Source organism: Anolis sagrei, chromosome 11 (genome assembly GCF_037176765.1).
Source record: "Anolis sagrei isolate rAnoSag1 chromosome 11, rAnoSag1.mat, whole genome shotgun sequence".
In the NCBI taxonomy this organism is placed as follows: Eukaryota; Metazoa; Chordata; class Lepidosauria; order Squamata; family Dactyloidae; genus Anolis; species Anolis sagrei.
Genome location: NC_090031.1, coordinates 24710633 through 24727207, shown reverse-complemented (window position 1 = coordinate 24727207; position 16575 = coordinate 24710633). Strand labels below are relative to the sequence as shown.

Sequence of the window (16575 nt, the reverse complement as noted above, 5' to 3'; positions counted from 1 at the left end):
CCCTCTGGCGTTCTCCCGGACCGATCGGCTCAGCTGTGGCACCTTGACTCGTGCGTAGGCTCATCTGGTGGGCTCGGTCGGAGCAAAAAATCGGCCAGCGTTGCCGATTTTTGTAATTTTGTAATCAAATTACAAGCTGTCCCCGAGGTTCCAGGCAGGTCATAGAATCCTAGATTCCTAGAGTGGGACAAGATCTCATGGGCCATCCAGCCCAACCCCATTCGGCCAAGAAGCAAGAAAATTGCATTCAAAGCCCCCCTGACAGATGGCCATCCAACCTCTGTTTCAAAGCCTCCAAAGAAGGAGCCTCCACCACACTCCGGGGCAGAGAGTTCCACTGCTGAACATAGAATCATAGAGGTGGAAGAGACCTTATGGGCCATCCAGCCCTACCTCATTCTGCCAAGAAGCAGGAAAATCGCATTCAAAGCCCCCCTGACAGATGGCCATCCAGCCTCTGTTTCATAACCCCCACCACACTCCGGGGCAGAGAGTTCCACTGCTGAACATAGAATCATAGAGGTGGAAGAGACCTTGTGGCCCATCCAGCCCTACCTCATTCTGCCAAGAAGCAGGATAATCGCATTCAAAGCCCCCCTGACAGATGGCCATCCAGCCTCTGTTTTAAAATCCCCACCACACTCCGTGGCAGAGAGTTCCACTGCTGAACATAGAATCATAGAGGTGAAAGAAACCTTATGGCCCATCCAGTCCAACCTCATTCTGCCAAGAAGCAGGAAAATCGCATTCAAAGCACCCCTAATGGACAGCCATCCAGCCTCTGTTTCAAAGCCTCCAAAGAAGGAACCTCCACCACGCTCCAGGGCAGAGAGTTCCACTGCTGAACATAGAATCATAAAATCATAGAGGTGGAAGAGACCTCATGGGTCATCCAGCCCAATCTCATTCTGCCAAGAAGCAGGAAAATTGCATTCACAGCCCCTCCTGACAAATGGCCATCCAACCTCTGTTTCAAGGCTCCAAAGAAGGAGCCACCACCATACTCCAGGGCAGAGAGTTCCACTGCTGAACATAGAATAATAAAATCATAGAGGTGGATTAGACCTCATGGGCCATCCAGCCCAACCTCATTCAGCCAAGAAGCAGGAAAATCGCATTCAAAAACCCCCTGACAGACGGCCATCCAGCCTCTGTTTCAAAGCTGAATGGGGTTGGACTGGATGGCTCACCAGGTCTCTTCCAACTCTATGCTTCCTTCCCTATGCTATCCAAAGTGTGTGTGTGTGTGTTTTATATGTGTGTGTGTTGTATGTATATATGTATATGTATGTATTTGTGTCTGTGTGTATGTGTCAATGCCCACCAAACCCTTCCAGTGTTTTCTGTTGGTCCTGGGAGTTCTGAGTGCCAAGTTTGGTTCAATTCCATCATTGGTGGAGTTCAGAATGCTCTTTGATTATAGGTTAACTATAAATCCCAGCAACTGCAACTCCCAAATGTCAAGATCTATTTTCCCCAAACGCCACCAGTGTTCACATTTGGACATGTTGAGTATCCGTGCCAAGTTTAGACTAGGTCCATCATTGTTCTCTGGATGTAGGTGAACTACAACTCCCAAACTCCAGGTCAATGCTCACCAAACCCTTCTAGTGTTTTCTGTTGGTCGTGGGAGTTCTGAGTGCCAAGTTTGGTTCAATTCCATCGTTGGTGGAGCTCAGAATGCTCTTTGATTGTAGGTGAACTATAAATCCTGGCAACTACAACTCCCAAATGACAAAATCAATTTTTTGAGTGAAGGACATACATTGGGGTGTTAGGTGTCTTGTGTCCAAATTTGGTGTCAATTCATCCAATGGTTTTTGAGTTCTGTTAATCCCACAAACGAACATTACATTTTTATTTATATAGATAATTATGAAATGTCATTGATCGCCCAGGAGCAAAAATGGTGTGACGTATCGTAATGTCCGTACCCATCCGCTTTTTTGCTTTTGTCCCTTATAGATCCTTCTCCCGCTCTGGATCTGGGGCAGCAGCTCCAGCTGAAAGTCCAACGCATGCACGACATCGAAACCGAGAACCAGAAACTCCGGGAAACTCTTGAGGAGTACAACAAAGAATTTGCAGAAGTCAAAAATCAAGGTAGGCTCGCCCGTGAGGGTCGGCGGGGAATGGAGAGGTGGCCTTGTTAGGAATGATGGGAGTTGAAGTCCAAAACACCTGGAGGGCCCAAGTTTGCCCCTTTCATTATATCGTCAACTGGCTTTTAGTGTTGGCATTTCTCGTTGTGCTGCTGGTGCCGCGTTTGCAGCAAATGCTTGCTTAGCCCTGCGCCATTTTTCTCCCAACAGATTAATGTGCGATGCTGCCTCGGTACTGTACTTACGGTTTGTTTATCCCGAGGGCAGAGCGCAGCCAAGGAAAGTCAGCTGGTGACTTAAGCGAGTGGGCACATAAATGGTTCGAAAGTGTCCGCTGTACATGGAAATGCTATTATCTCGGGCAGCCGAGCGCGCATCTCTTTACGATCTTCCAGGTTTTGGGGTGAGAGAAGGAAGGGAAGACAAAAGGAAGGAAGGAAGGAAGGAAGGAAGGAAGGAAGGAAGGAAGGAAGGAGAAAAGGTGTATGAGGGAAAGCAAAGGAAGGAGTGAGGGAAGGAAGGAGGGAAGGAAGCAGAGACACATAAGGGAGGGAGTGAAGGAAAGAAGACAAGATGGAGGGAGGGAAGGACAGAAAGAAGGCAGAAGGAAAGATAGGTGCAGGAAGAGAGGGAGTGAAAGAAAGAAGAGAAGACAAAGTGAGAGTAGGAAGGAAGGAAAGAAGGAGGGAGGGAAGACAGAAGGAAGGAAGGACAGAAGGAAGGAGGATAGGAAGAAAGGAAGGACAGACGGAGAGAGGGTGGGAAGGAAGGACAGAAGGAGGGAAGGAATAAAAAGGAGGGAAGGACACAAGGAAGAAAGGACAGATTCAGGGAGAGAGGAAGTGAAGGAAGGAAGACAAAGGGGAGGGAGGGAAGGACAGGATCAAGGAATATAGGAAGGAAGGAAGGAAGGAAGGAAGGAAGGAAGGAAAGACAGAAGGAAGGAAGGAAAGAAGGACAGAAGCAAGGTGAGAATGAAGGGGGGGAGGGAAGACAGGAGACAAGGAAGGCAGGACAGAAGCAAAGAGGATAGGAAAGAAGGAAGGACAGATACAGGTAGGGAGTGAAGGAAGGACAGAAGGAGGGAAGGATGGAAAGAAGAACAGAAGCAAGGATGATAGGAAGGAAGGAAGGAAGGAAGGAAGGAAGGAAGGAAGGAAGGAAGGAAGGAAGGACAGACGCAGGAAGGGAGTGAAGGAAGGTCAGAAGGAAGGAATAAAAGATGGGAAGGAAGGAAGACAGAAGGAGAGAAGGAATGAAAGGAGGGAAGGAGTGAAGGACGGAAGGAAGGAAGAGAAGAAGGATAGATGCAGGGAAAGAGGGAGGGAAGGAAAGACAAGCAAAGACTAAGAGAAGGAAGGAAAGTATGAAGGAAGGAAAGAAGGTTAGAAGGAATAAAAGAAGGAGGGAAGGAAGGAAGACAGAAGGAGAGAAGGAATGAAAGAAGGAGGGAAGGAATGAAGGATGGATGGAAGGAAGGACAGATGCAGGGAAAGAGGGAATTAAGGAAGAAAGACAGGAAGGAAGGAAGGAAGGAAGGAAGGAAGGAAGGAAGGAAGGAAGGAAGGAAGGAGAGGCACACAAGGGAGGGAGTGAAGGAAAGAAGACAAGATAGAGAGAGGGAAGAACAGAAAGAAGAAAGACAGAAAGAAGGGCAGGTGCAGGGAGAGAGGGAGTGAAGGAAGACAGAAGGAGAGAAGGAATGAAAGAAGGAGGGAAGGAACAAAGGACGGAAGGAAGACAGAAGGAAGGACGGATGCAGGGAAAGGGAGTGAAGGAAGGAAGACAAAAGGGAAGGAAGGAAGAACAGAAGCAAGGAGAGAAGGAAGGAGGAAGGGGGGAAGGTAGAAAGGAAGGAAGAGACAGACAGACAGAAGCAAAGAGGGAAAGAAGGAAATGGAAGGAAGTCAGAAGAAAGGAAGGACAGACATAGGGAGGGAAGGAGGGAAGAGGGAAGCAAGGAAGGACAGAGGGCAGGAGCGACAGAAGAAAAGACAGACGGAAGGAAGAAAGGCAGGGCAGAAGCAAGGAGGGAGGGAAATAAGGAAGACAAGAGGGAGGGAAGGAAGGACGGAACCAAGGAGGATGGGAAAGAAAGAAGGAAGGAAAGAGGAAAGAATGGAAGGAATGAAGGTTCCATGGAGACATTGTGAGATAGGCCCTCCCAGAGTTGGGGAAGGGAGAAAGTAGGTGAGCAGCGGTCCCAGCGACACCCCGGCAGTAGTCAAAGTTTAAAACCCTCAGGAGAGATTGCTGAGCGCAACGGAGGCCTGCTTTGCCGGCAGAACTTGCCCAGGCCCCTGATGCCCAGCCTTCCCACCTTGGTCTGGAGAAAGCCTGGCCTGAAGGGAGTGTCAGCTAGTCTGGGTCTGACTCCGTCCTTGCTCGGAGTCAGACCTGGTCTGGGCTGGGTAAATCGGCCCTTGTGCCGCCGAGTGTCTTCCTGGTCTGCAGGTAGCTCTGCTTCCCAGCGAAGCCCGTTGATCCTTCTCAACCTGAAGACATTTAAAGTTCAATTTAGCGTTTAGAGCGTAAAAGGTCTCCGAAGAGGCTCGTAGCCATTGATTTTGTGTCAGGGTTGAAGAGCTCCAGTTGAAGCTGGGCGACTGCTGCGGCTGCGCAGGAAGGGTAGGAAAAATGGGCAACCGTGAAGCTCTCTCTCTCTCTCTCTCTCCTTCTCCCCTCTTGCCTCTTCCCTTCTTACAGAGGTGACAATAAAAGCACTTAAGGAGAAGATCCGGGAGTACGAGCAAACCCTGAAGAACCAAGCGGAGAACCTCGCTCTCGAGAAGGAACAGAAGTTGCAGAATGACTTTGCCGAGAAAGAAAGGTAAGCCCACAGCGCAGCCGTCGAGGCAACAGCGATCCAATCCCATTGATTTCATCTATATAAATAAAAACGTAATGTTCGTTTGTAGGATTCACATAACTCAAAAACCACTGGACGAATTGACACCAAATTTGGACACAAGACGCCAATCAGGCCGACGAGTGACCATCACTCATAAAAACAGTTCCAACAGACCTCACCTCTGAGGATGCTTGCTATAGATACAGGCGAAACGTCAGGAGAAATGCCTCTAGAACATGGCCATATAGCCCGAAAAAACCCACAAGAACTTATTGCAAAAATTGTGTTGTCAAAGTCTTTCATGGCCAGATTCATTGGGTTGCTGTGAGATTTTTTTTTTTTTTTTGGGCTACATGGCCATGTTCCAGCAGCATTCCTTCTGAACAACTCACAACAACCCATTGCAAAAATTCCGTAAACACACATGGATATTAAAATATAAAATCCATATTAAAATACATATCCTGTCTACTCTCCTTACAGAATGTTACAAGAGACGCAGATCTCAACGGCCTCTAAGCTGGAGGAGGCAGAGCACAAAATGCAGGCATTACAAACAGGTGGGTGATTTTCCCCCTCCTTTGCAATGGGGTGGGAAGCAGGCCCGACCTGTGCTCTTCGATGCAACACTCGCTGTTTCTTGGCCATCGTTGGGATAGGGATTGTGGGTCTTTTCTGTGGGAACAGGGACTCTCACCGTATTTGTGCCCATTGGCTACAACTGGAGGCATCCTGGCAAGCTAGCAGTTGATGGCCCACTTGCTCAGCACTGGAACACAGCCCATTATGGCAAGGAGCATTGCTGTCGTATCTCTTCAATAGCCGTGAATAACACTGTGACACGATTCTTGTTTCTGGGTTATCAGTGTCATTTCCTAATCGGGTCTATCATAAAAACATGGGAAACGTTTATCAAACCTCCTAAACTTTGTCTTTTCAGGAGGGAGGGACATCCTGCGCTATAGCAGTGGTTCCCAACCTTTATTTGACCAGGGACCACTCTCCAGCATTAGTACCAAAAGGGTTAGAAATCGGTTTTTGGTCAACTTTGGATTTGGTTTGGTTATTTGGTGTGCTGATTCAGAAAAATGCACTGTGTAGACCACAGCAGCTGATTCAAAAAAGAACATTGGATAGACCACATCAGCTGATTCATGAAATTGCATTGGATAGACCACATCAGCTGATTCAGAAAATTGATGTGGTTAGACTACATCAGCTGGTTCGGAAAATTGCATTGGATAGACCATATCAGCTGATTTATGAAATTGCATTGACTAGACCACATCAGCTGATTCATGAAATTGCATTGGATAGACCACATCAGCTGATTCAGAAAACTGATGTGGTTAGACTACATCAGCTGGTTCGGAAAATTGCATTGGATAGACCATATCAGCTGATTCATGAAATTGCATTGGCTAAACCACATCAGCTGAGTCAGAAAATTGCATTGGTTAGACCACATCAGCTGATTTAGAAAATCGCATTGGATAGACCACATCAGCTGATTCATGAAATTGCAGTGGATAGACCACATCAGCTGATTCAGAAAATTGTATTAGCTGGACCACATCAGCAGAGTCAGAAAATCGCATTGGATAAACCACATCAGCTGATTCAGAAAATTGATGTGGTTAGACCACATCAGCTGATTCAGAAAACTGCATTGGCTAGACCACATCAGCTGATTCAGAAAATTGCATTGGATAGACCACATCAGCTGATTCAGAAAATTGCATTGGCTAGACCACATCAGCTGATTCAAGAAATAGCATTGGATAGACCACATCAGCTGATTCAAGAAATAGCATTGGATAGACCACACCAGCTGATTCAGAAAATAGAAAAAGGAGCCCCCCGGTGGCGCAGTGGGTTAAACCCCTGTGCCGGCAGGACTGAAGACCGACAGGTCGCAGGTTCAAATCTGGGGGGAGAGCGCAGATCCTGGGCAATATCTTTGCAGACGGCCAATTCTCACGCACCAGAAGCGACTTGCAGTTTCTCAAGTCTTTCCTGACACGACAAAAAATAAATGAATTCTGAATCAGCACTCTAAATAACCCCAGGAACAGGCCTAAAAACGAAGACACCAAGAAAATAATTGCTTTGGGGGACTCAACAGGGTCTTACAAAGGCCTGCTTTTCCATTGCAACTCTTGTGTTTGGCAGTGGGAGCAATAATAATAATAATAATAATAATAATAATAATAATAATAATAATAATGGGAAGTGTTCGACTTGTGATTTTGTTATATAAAATCCAGCATATAGATCTCGTTTGCTGTGACATACTGTGCTTTTGTGTCAATAATAATAATAATAGTTTCCAAACATTTGGAAACAATAAACATTGACAAAATCACGATCTGTCGACTGCACGCATCATTCGAAAATACATCACACAGTCCTAGACGCTTGGGAAGTGTTCGACTTGTGATTTTGTGATACGAAATCCAGCATATAGATGTCGTTTGCTGTGACATACTGTGCTTTTGTGTCAATAATAATAATAATTGTTTCCAAACATTTGGAAACAACAATAAACATTGACAAAATCACGATCTGTCGACTGCACGCATCATTCGAAAATACATCACACAGTCCTAGACACTTGGGAAGTGTTTGACTTGTGATTTTGTGATACGAAATCCAGCATATAGATCTCGTTTGCTGTGACATACTGTGGTTTCGTGTCAGTAAAATAAACAAGAGGGCACTTGGGGCTGGGCTTGTTTATGCGCTTCTGCGCATTTGCGGGAGGAAAGTATTCTGAAAAGCTTTTAAGCATTGTTTTTCAGCAATGATTCTGTTTGGCGGCTTAATGCGAGGCGACTGGGCCGACAGAGAGCCATTTCTAGCTCACTCGTAATCGAGTCGTCGTTTTGAGCATGTCGCTCTTGCCATGTCAGTAATGCTTCAACATGTCGCTTGTGTTTTGTTTTTGTTTATGTTTTGTTTTTTTGTCCCCTCAGCTTTGGAAAAGACGCAGACAGAATTGTTTGACCTGAAGACAAAATACGACGAAGAGACGACGGCAAAGTAAGCCCCATTTAGACGATCTAAGATGGATCTCCATGACTATAAGGAGAGTCCGTCTTGGGTCTCAGAGAATCATAGAATCCTAGCGTTGGTAGAGACCTCGTGGGCTATCCAGTCCAACCCCTGCCCTCTTATTGTTCATCATCATCATCATCATCATCTGGGTGCAGTGCCTAAAGACCTTGGCCTGCACTTAAACACAATCAGCGCTGACAAAATTACCATCTGCCAACTGCAGAAGGCCACCTTAATGAGATCTGCACACATTATTCACTGATACATCACACAGTCCTAGACACTTGTCCGATGTCTGATGGACTTCAGGGTATATCCCATGATAATAATAATAATAATAATAATAATAATAATAATAATGGGTGAACCTGATGGACCAGGGTATATCCCATAATAATAATAATAATAATAATAATAATAATAATAATAATAATAGGATGAGCCTGATGGACTTTAGGGTATATCCAATAATAATAATAATAATAATAATAATAATAATAATAATCTGGGTGCAGTGCCTAAAGACCTTGGCCTGCACTTAAACACAATCGACGCTGACAAAATTACCATCTGCCAGGTGCAGAAGGTCACCTTACTGGGATCTGCACACATTATTCGCTGATACATCACACAGTCCTAGACACTTGTCCGATGTCTGATGGACTTCAGGGTATATCCCATGATAATAATAATAATAATAATAATAATAATAATAATAATAATAGGTGAAGCTGATGGACCAGGGTATATCCCATAATAATAATAATAATAATAATAATAATAATAATAATAATAATAATGGAAGTGTCCGATGTGTGATCCAATTCAACAGCCAGCAGAGTGATCTTGTCTACTGTGGACTCATCTTGCTGTGTTTCTAATAACAACAATAATAATAATAATAATAATAATAATAATAATAATAAAGCATTTCCTTGCTACTTTGCGGTTCGCTTTTCGCAGACTTGCTCTTTCACGGTTTTCCTTCCTTGCTACTCACCGGACCGAGTCCTGTTTCTGCCACCGGGACGCAGCCCGGTGAGTAGCAAGCGAGCAAGGGATGGCGGGTGAGCAAGCGAGCGAGGGGGGGCCACAAAGGCAGAAGCAGGAGCCTGGTCACCTCTTCCAGGCTCCTTCTTCTGTCACTACTTTGCGGTTCGCTTTTCGCAGACTTGCTCTCTCACGGTTTTTCTTCCTTGCTACTCACCAGGCCGAGTCCTGGATCTGCCACCGGGATGAAGCCCGGTGAGTAGCGAGCAAGCAAGGGAGTGCGGGTGAGTGAGCAAGGGAAGGCCGCAAAGGCAGAAGCAGTGGCAGAAGCAGAAGCCTGGTCGCCTCTTCCAGGCTCCTGCTTCTGTCACTGTGTCTGCCTTTGCGGCCCTCCCTCCCTTGCTCGCTCACCCACCCGCCCTTCCTCGCTCGCTACTCACCGGGCCAAGTCATAGTTCTGCCACTGGGACCAGGCCTGGTGAGTAGCGAGGGAGGAAGGGCCGCAAAGACGGAAGCAGCGGCAGAAGTAGGAGCCTGGAAAAGGTGGTCAGGCTCCTACTTCTGCTGCCATTGCTGCCCTTGCCGTCCTCGCTCGCTCACCTGCCCACCCTCCCTCGCTTGCTAACTCACTGGTCCCGGCGACAGAACAGGACCCGACCTGGTGAGTAGCGAGTGAGAGGGAATGGGTGAGTGAGCAAGTGAGAAGGGTGGCAATGTCTCTTCCAGGCTCCTACTTCTGCCGCTGCCACCGCCTTCCCTCGCTCGTTCACTCACCAGGATGGATCGCAATGGCAGAACCAGGACTTGGCATGGTGAGTGAGCGAGCGATGGAGAAAAGGGCGAAGGAGCGAGCGAGGGAAAGTGGTAAAGGCAGTGGTAGCGGATAATACAAAGTGTCGGATAAGCAGAAGTCGAATAACCGGGGCTCTACTGTATATAGCATCCCTACTTCGCGGATTTTCACTTTTCGCGGACAAAGCAAATGCTGCTGTAACATGTTGGCCACACAGCTAGGCAACCACACAATTCCAAAGATCACTTGTCCTCATCCTATTCTGGGTTGCGTCAGCCCACTTTTTGGGGATGCAATTCCAGCAAGACCCATTTTCTTACTTGAGCACTCACTGCCCGTGAGTTAGGTGTGTTTGTCCCCTTTGGCCAATACGTAAGTCCTTGCGTTGGCCATTCCTGGGGCGACGAAGGGGTTAAAAGCGATTGGAAAACATGCGCCAGCTGGGACGCCCGAATCTGAAAATTGACAAGACAAACCAGTGGCGAAGTTTTCCATGTGTAGGCTTGAAATAAAACGCAATCAGGCCTTTATGTGCGGAACAAGGACCCATTGATGACTACAGCTGGCCTTTGTTTCCTCCGGTCCCTGAGTGTGGGAGGTAAAGAAGTGTTCATGTTTATTAATGCAGGATTCCTGAGACAAATGGCAAGCACAGCTTCGGGTTTGTTGGGAAAGGGAGGATCTTGCCCAAACAGTTGTGTAAGAGGGTTTTGAAGCTTTCAGGGCGCGGCTGATCCTTCATTCAGGGAGGATGGAGGTTGGGTTGCAGAGGTCTGTTCCTCTGCGGAGATGCATTTATTGTGATGCGGCAGGTTGTTGTTATTTTGATTATTAACTAGCTTGGGGACCTGATGGTGCCCGGGTTATTTGAGAAAGGAATTGTGTGCCAAGCTTGGTCTTTATCAGTTATTTATGTGGCTTGCAGTGGTCTCAGGAAGTTAGTGAAGGTACTGTGAGTCCTATCGTCTATGGTCCATCCTCCTCCAAACTGCACCAGGATGTAGAGGGGGTCATCGGGGCTCTGTGTGCCAAGTTTGGTCTTGATCAGTCATTGGATGAGGTCTGCAGTAGTCTCGGGAAGTGAGTGGAGGTACTTCAAGTCCCATCATCCGTAGTCCATCCTCCCCCAAACCGCACCAGGATGTAGAGTGGGTCATGGGGACTTGTGTGTGGCCTTGATTAGTCATTAGTGTGGGTCGCAGTTGTCTCTGGAAGTGAGTGAAGATACTGCAGATTCCATCGTTCATTTGTTCTTGTCCACCAAACTGCACCAGGATGTAGAGTGGGTCATGGGGGCTCTGTATGCCAAATTTGGTCTTGATCGTTAATTGGATGAGTGTCGCTGTGGTCTCAGGAACTGAGTGCAAGTCCCATCATTCATGGTCCATCCTCCCCCAAACTGCACCAGGATGTAAAGTGGGTCATGGGGGCTCTGTATGCCAAGTTTGGTCGTGATTGGTAATTGGATGAGTGTCACTGTGGTCTCAAGAATTGAGTGAAGGTACTGCAAGTCCCATCATCCATGGTCCATCCTCCAAACAGCACCAGGATGTAGAGTAGGTCACGGGGGCTCTGTATGCCAAGTTTGGTCTTGATTGGTAATGGGATGGGTGTCGCTGTGGTCTCAGGAATTGAGTGAAGGTACTGCAAGTCCCATCATCCATGGTCCATCCTCCTCCAAACTGCACCAGGATGTAGAGTGGGTCATGTGGGCTCTGTATGCCGTTTGGTCTAGATTGCTAATTGGATGACTGTCGCTGTGGTCTCAGGAATTGAATGAAGGTACTGCAAGTCCCATCATCCATGGTCCATCCTCCTCCAAACAGCACCAGGATGTAGAGTGGGACATTGGGACTCTGTGTGCCAAGTTTGGTCTTGATCAGTCCTTGGATGAGGGTCGCAGCGGTCTCGGGAAGTGAGTAGGGGGACTTCAAGTCCCATCATCCATGGTTCACCCTCCTTATTTATTTATTTATTTATTTATTTATTTATTTATTTCGTACACTTCTATCCTACCCTTCTCCCCACAAGGGGGACCCAGGGCAGCCTCACATAGGCATCCGCGATGCTTGCAATATATATATTCCACAGACGGGGGACCACTACCAAGAAGGCCCTGTCTCGTCCCCACCAACTGTGTTTGCGAGAGTGGTGGGATCGAGAGCAGGGCCTCTCCTGACGATCTTAAGCTTCATGATGGTTCATAGCAGAATATATGTTCAGACAAAGTAATCTGGGCCAGAACCAAACTGCAGGAGGATGTAGAGTGGATCATGGGGGCCTGGTGTATGATCATGCCAAAAGTGTATTTGTGTGTTCACTTCACTTACTTCACTTAGGCGATCCCTCGTTTTCCGAGTAGGATAGTCTTCCAGGGTCAGTGTCCTGATGGTGGGTTCGTAGGTGACTGTGGAGCCCTATTCTTAATCTGCATCTTCTCCCGCAGTGAGGGCATCGGTTTCCAGGTGGAAGGCGGTACTGGTCGGGGTTGGCTTGACGCACCTTCCTCTTGGCACATTTCCCTCTTTCATCCTCCATTTGTGCCTCTTCAAATTCTACAGCACTGCTGGTCACAGCTGACCTCCAGCTGGAGCGCTCAAGGCCCAGGGCTTCCCACTTCTCAGTGTCTATGCCAGAGTTATTAAGGTTGGCTTTGAGCCCATCTTTCAATCTCTTTTCCTGTCCACCAACATTCCCTTTTCCGTTCTTGAGTTCGGAGTAGAGCAACTGCTTTGGGAGATGGTGGTCGGGCATCCGGACAACATGACCGGTCCAGTGGAGTTGATGGCAGAGGAGCATTGCTTCAATTTAGTTATTATTTATTTACTTACTTCATTTATATACCTCTTTTCTCAGCCCTTGGGCAACTCGAAGCGGTTGGTCTTTGCTTCTGCCAGCATGCTGACATTTGTCCGCTTTTCTTCCCAAGAGATTTGCAGGATTTTCCGGAGGCAGTGCTGATGGAATTGTTCCAGGAGTTGCATGTGACGTCTGTAGACAGTCCACGTTTTGCAGGCATATAGCAACGTTGGGAGGGCAATAGCTTTATAAACAAGCACCTTGGTATCCCTACGGATGTCCCGGTCCTCAAACACTCTCTGCTTCATTCGGAAAAATGCTGCACTTGCAGAGCTCAGGCGGTATTGTATTTGTGTTTAAGCGCTGAATGAAATCTCTTGGTGATGTCTCAATGTGCACATTCAGTTGTGTTCAAGTAATCCTATACACATAGCAGCCTAAAGGTCAATGGCGACCTTATTTGTTTTAATAATTTTGCACATGAAACAACGGTGCCGGCGTTTCAGCCAATTTGGGAGTATTGTTGCTTTCCGAATTCCGAATAAGGAGTGCTCAATCTGTATAATCTGTATTGCCTAAGTGTAGTACTATACATTCCTCCCAGTTTTGGCTAATCTCTCATCTGTGGTCATTTTGGATCGGGATCTTGAGCTCTGGCGCATCAGTTATCTCTAGGCGCTGTCAACCTGCGCAATTTGGTGGCCAAATACAAAATGTGGGTCCTGGGGCAAGGGAAGCCCTGAAATAATGGGGTTGGATGTGGTCGCTCCACAGAAGCCTCCGCTTCCTGGTCCTCCTCATCCGCTCGCACACACTCACAATGTGGCACCGTGCGGTGCGTTGCCTCAATGGCTGCCGGAGAGTCCCGCACACCAGCCTTGTGGATGTAAAAGTCTCCTTTCGGAGAGAAAAGGGAGGATAATGGAACCCTTTGATTTCGTTCACGGCTTGTTTGCCCTTTCGTTCCTTTCCCGAGGTGCTGTTTCGCTAAGGAATGCTCCCCATTGCCAGCGAGAGGGTGGGCGCCTCATACTTCCCCGCCAGCGCTCCTTTCGGACGGAGCAGGCCAGCGACATGCATTTTTCATGCAGAACTTTATACCCCGGCCCTTGCAGCATTGCTGCTGCTGCGACTACACTGCGGCCCTCTCTCCGGAGCTTTCGGATTTAACGCTCCGGCGAACAAAGCACAGGCTCAGGGCAGTCAGCATCAGCCAGCATTAACCCCTGCTCTGCCCACCGTGGAACGGGTAATTTCCCTACAGAGCGAGGCCAGGGAAAGATTTTGTTTGGAGTCTTGTTGCTCTCGTTACTATTTCGAAATTGCAAAACCGCGCAGCTTGGGTGCCTTCATCAGTCCATGCCCCCCAGAAAGAGTCCTGTTCGAATTTTAGCTGCCCTGCCTGGCATGGAGTGGGTAATAATTTCCCCACAGAGCGAGGCCAGGGACTAGTTTTGGTTCGGGTCTTGTCGCTCTCGTTACTATTTCAGAATTGCGAAAACGCGCAGCTTGGGTGTCTTCATCAGTCCATTCCACCCAGAAAGAGTCCTGTTCGAATTTTAGCTGCTCTGCTTGGCAAGGAGCAAGTAATAATTTCCCCACAGGGACTACATTTGGTTCGGGTCTTGTTTCTCTCGTTACTATTTCAGAATTGCGAAAACGCGCAGCTTGGATGCCTTCATCAGTCCATTCCACCCAGAAAGAGTCCTGTTCGAATTTTAGCTGCTCTACCTGGCATGGAGCAAGTAATAATTTCCCCACAGGGACTACATTTGGTTTGGGTCTTGTTTCTCTCGTTATTATTTTGAAATTGCGAAAACGCGCAGCTTGGGTGTCTTCATCAGTCCATTCCACCCAGAAAGAGTCTTGTTCGAATTTGAGCTGCTCTACCCGGCGTGGAGCAAGTAATAATTTCCCCACAGGGACTACATTTGATTCAGGTCTTGTTTCTCTCGTTATTATTTCAAAATTGCAAAAACGCGCAGCTTGGGTGTCTTCATCAGTCCATTCCATCCAGAAAGAGTCCTGTTCGAATTTTAGCTGCTCTGCCTAGCATGGAGTGGGTAATAATTTCCCCACAGAGCAAAGCCTTGTTGGGTCTTGTTGTACCCATTAGTCTTTCCCACATTGCGAAATTGCGTCGTCGGTGCCCCAGAAAGAGTCCCGTTTGAATGTTAGCTGTCTCTGGGCTTTGGGAGGCCGGCCTTCCTGCTGCAGCTGGGTCGAGGAACGGCCCTTTGGGGCTCTCCCTTTCCCCTCGTTCAAATCCCAGTGTGTCTGGTGAAGCAGGAGAACCTCTGGCCCTGGCCGTTTCCAGAAGGGAGGCAGCTGTGTGCATCTCGTTGCAGGAGGAACGACGACCTTATGGCACCAAAAGTCTTGCTCGCCGTGGCCTCAATGCCTCTGGTGCCTCTCCGCAATAAGAAACAAACCCTACAGCCTTGGGTTTCCCAGAAACTAGTGCTCTCAGATGGTTTGCGTCTTTCGGCACATTTACAGTTACAAGTGTCTCTTGTTTCTGCAAACGTTAGCAAGGAAGCAGATCTTGCTCTTCCTTTTGAGGTGGGAGGCCTCAAAAGTGTGTCACCAGTGAATCGGAACCACAAAAGGGAAGGCCAAACAGCTCTCAGCCAATGGAAGGGCTGTTTCTGAGACTCCAAGTGGGGAGGGGAGAGCAGGTGTGTTTGTCACACGGCAGCGTGGTGCGCATGTGTGGGGCAAGGGAGAGCATGTGAGGCTGGAGGGAGGCTCGTCCCAGCGAATATCTTCAAGGCATGGGAAGTTTGGCCCAATTCTATCAATGGTAGGGTTCAGAATGTTCTTTCATAGTAGGCGAACTATAAATCCCAGCAATCACAACACCCAAATGTCAAGATTATTTTCCTCAAACTCCACCAGTGTTCAAATTTGGACATAGTGAGTATTTGTGTCACATTTGGTCCAGGTCCATCATTGTTTGAGTCCAGACTGCTCTCTGGATGTAGGTGAACTACAACTCCCAAACTCCAGGTCAGTGCCCACCAAACCCTTCCTTTTTTTTTTTTGTTGAACATGAGGGTTCTGTGTGCCAGTTTTAGTTCAATTCCATTGAACAAAACTTATCGGCAGCCAATGAAGCTGTTTTAATAAGGGTGTTGTATGCTCCCTATAGTTTGCTCCAGTAAGGAGCCTGACTGCTGCCCGTTGTACCAGTTGAAACTTCCGGACTGTCTTCAAGGGCAGCCCCACGTAGAGCGGATTGCAGTAGTCCAGTCTGGATGTAACCAAGGTGTGGACCACCCTGGCCAAGTCAGACTTCATGAGGTGTGGTCACAGCTGGTGCACAAGTTTGAGTTGTGCAAAGGCCCTCCCATCCTCCGCCGACACCTGAGCATCAAGTGACACCTGAGCATCAAGAGGCTGGACTGAGAGCAGGGCCTCCTCGGAGGATCTTAGTCTTCGTGGTGGTTCATAAAGGGAGATGCTTTCGGACAGGTAAACTGGGATAGTAAACTGGCAGCCAGTGGAGCTGGCGTAACATAAGAGTTGTGTGTTCCCTGTATGCCGTTCCAGTTATTAACCTGGCTGCCTCTCGCTGGACTATTTGAAACTTCTGAGCAGTCTTCAAAGGAAACCCCACGTAGAGCGCATTGCAGTAGTCTATCCTGAATGTAACAAGAGCATGGACCACCGTGGCCAAGTCTGACTTCCCAAGGTACTGCCAACGGCCGCGAAAGTCCATGACGCAATTTTATTTGACCCAATTGCGCCGCTTCCCAATATCAATGTCAGGTAAGTTTTATTTGCAGAAACTTGGCAATAAAAAGTTTTAGTGCTCCATTTTTACGAGCCCTCGTGGCTTAATATTAACAGTCATTGCGAGCCGTAAAAAAGAACAAAACAGCCATGGGAACACATTGCGCGGTGGTTCCCTCCCCCTTTCCCCAAACGTTGCCCTCTTTCACTAATAAAACACAAATGCTGGCTTGATTTTGGGTTCTCCC

The 16575-nt window shown here is 47.7% G+C and overlaps 1 protein-coding gene across 10 annotated transcripts in view; it reads left to right on the top strand.

The window, feature by feature from the left end:
• The window catches only part of CUX1 (cut like homeobox 1), a 307807-nt gene that overhangs the window by 168406 nt on the left and 122826 nt on the right, over positions 1–16575 (top strand). For all 10 annotated transcript variants that reach the window (XM_060756991.2, XM_060756990.2, XM_067472043.1 and 7 more), the window contains exons 5-8: positions 1966–2103; positions 4809–4932; positions 5437–5513; positions 7929–7995. In XM_060756991.2, the coding sequence (XP_060612974.2) occupies positions 1966–2103; positions 4809–4932; positions 5437–5513; positions 7929–7995 (406 nt within the window). The remainder of the gene's footprint in view (positions 1–1965; positions 2104–4808; positions 4933–5436; positions 5514–7928; positions 7996–16575) is intronic.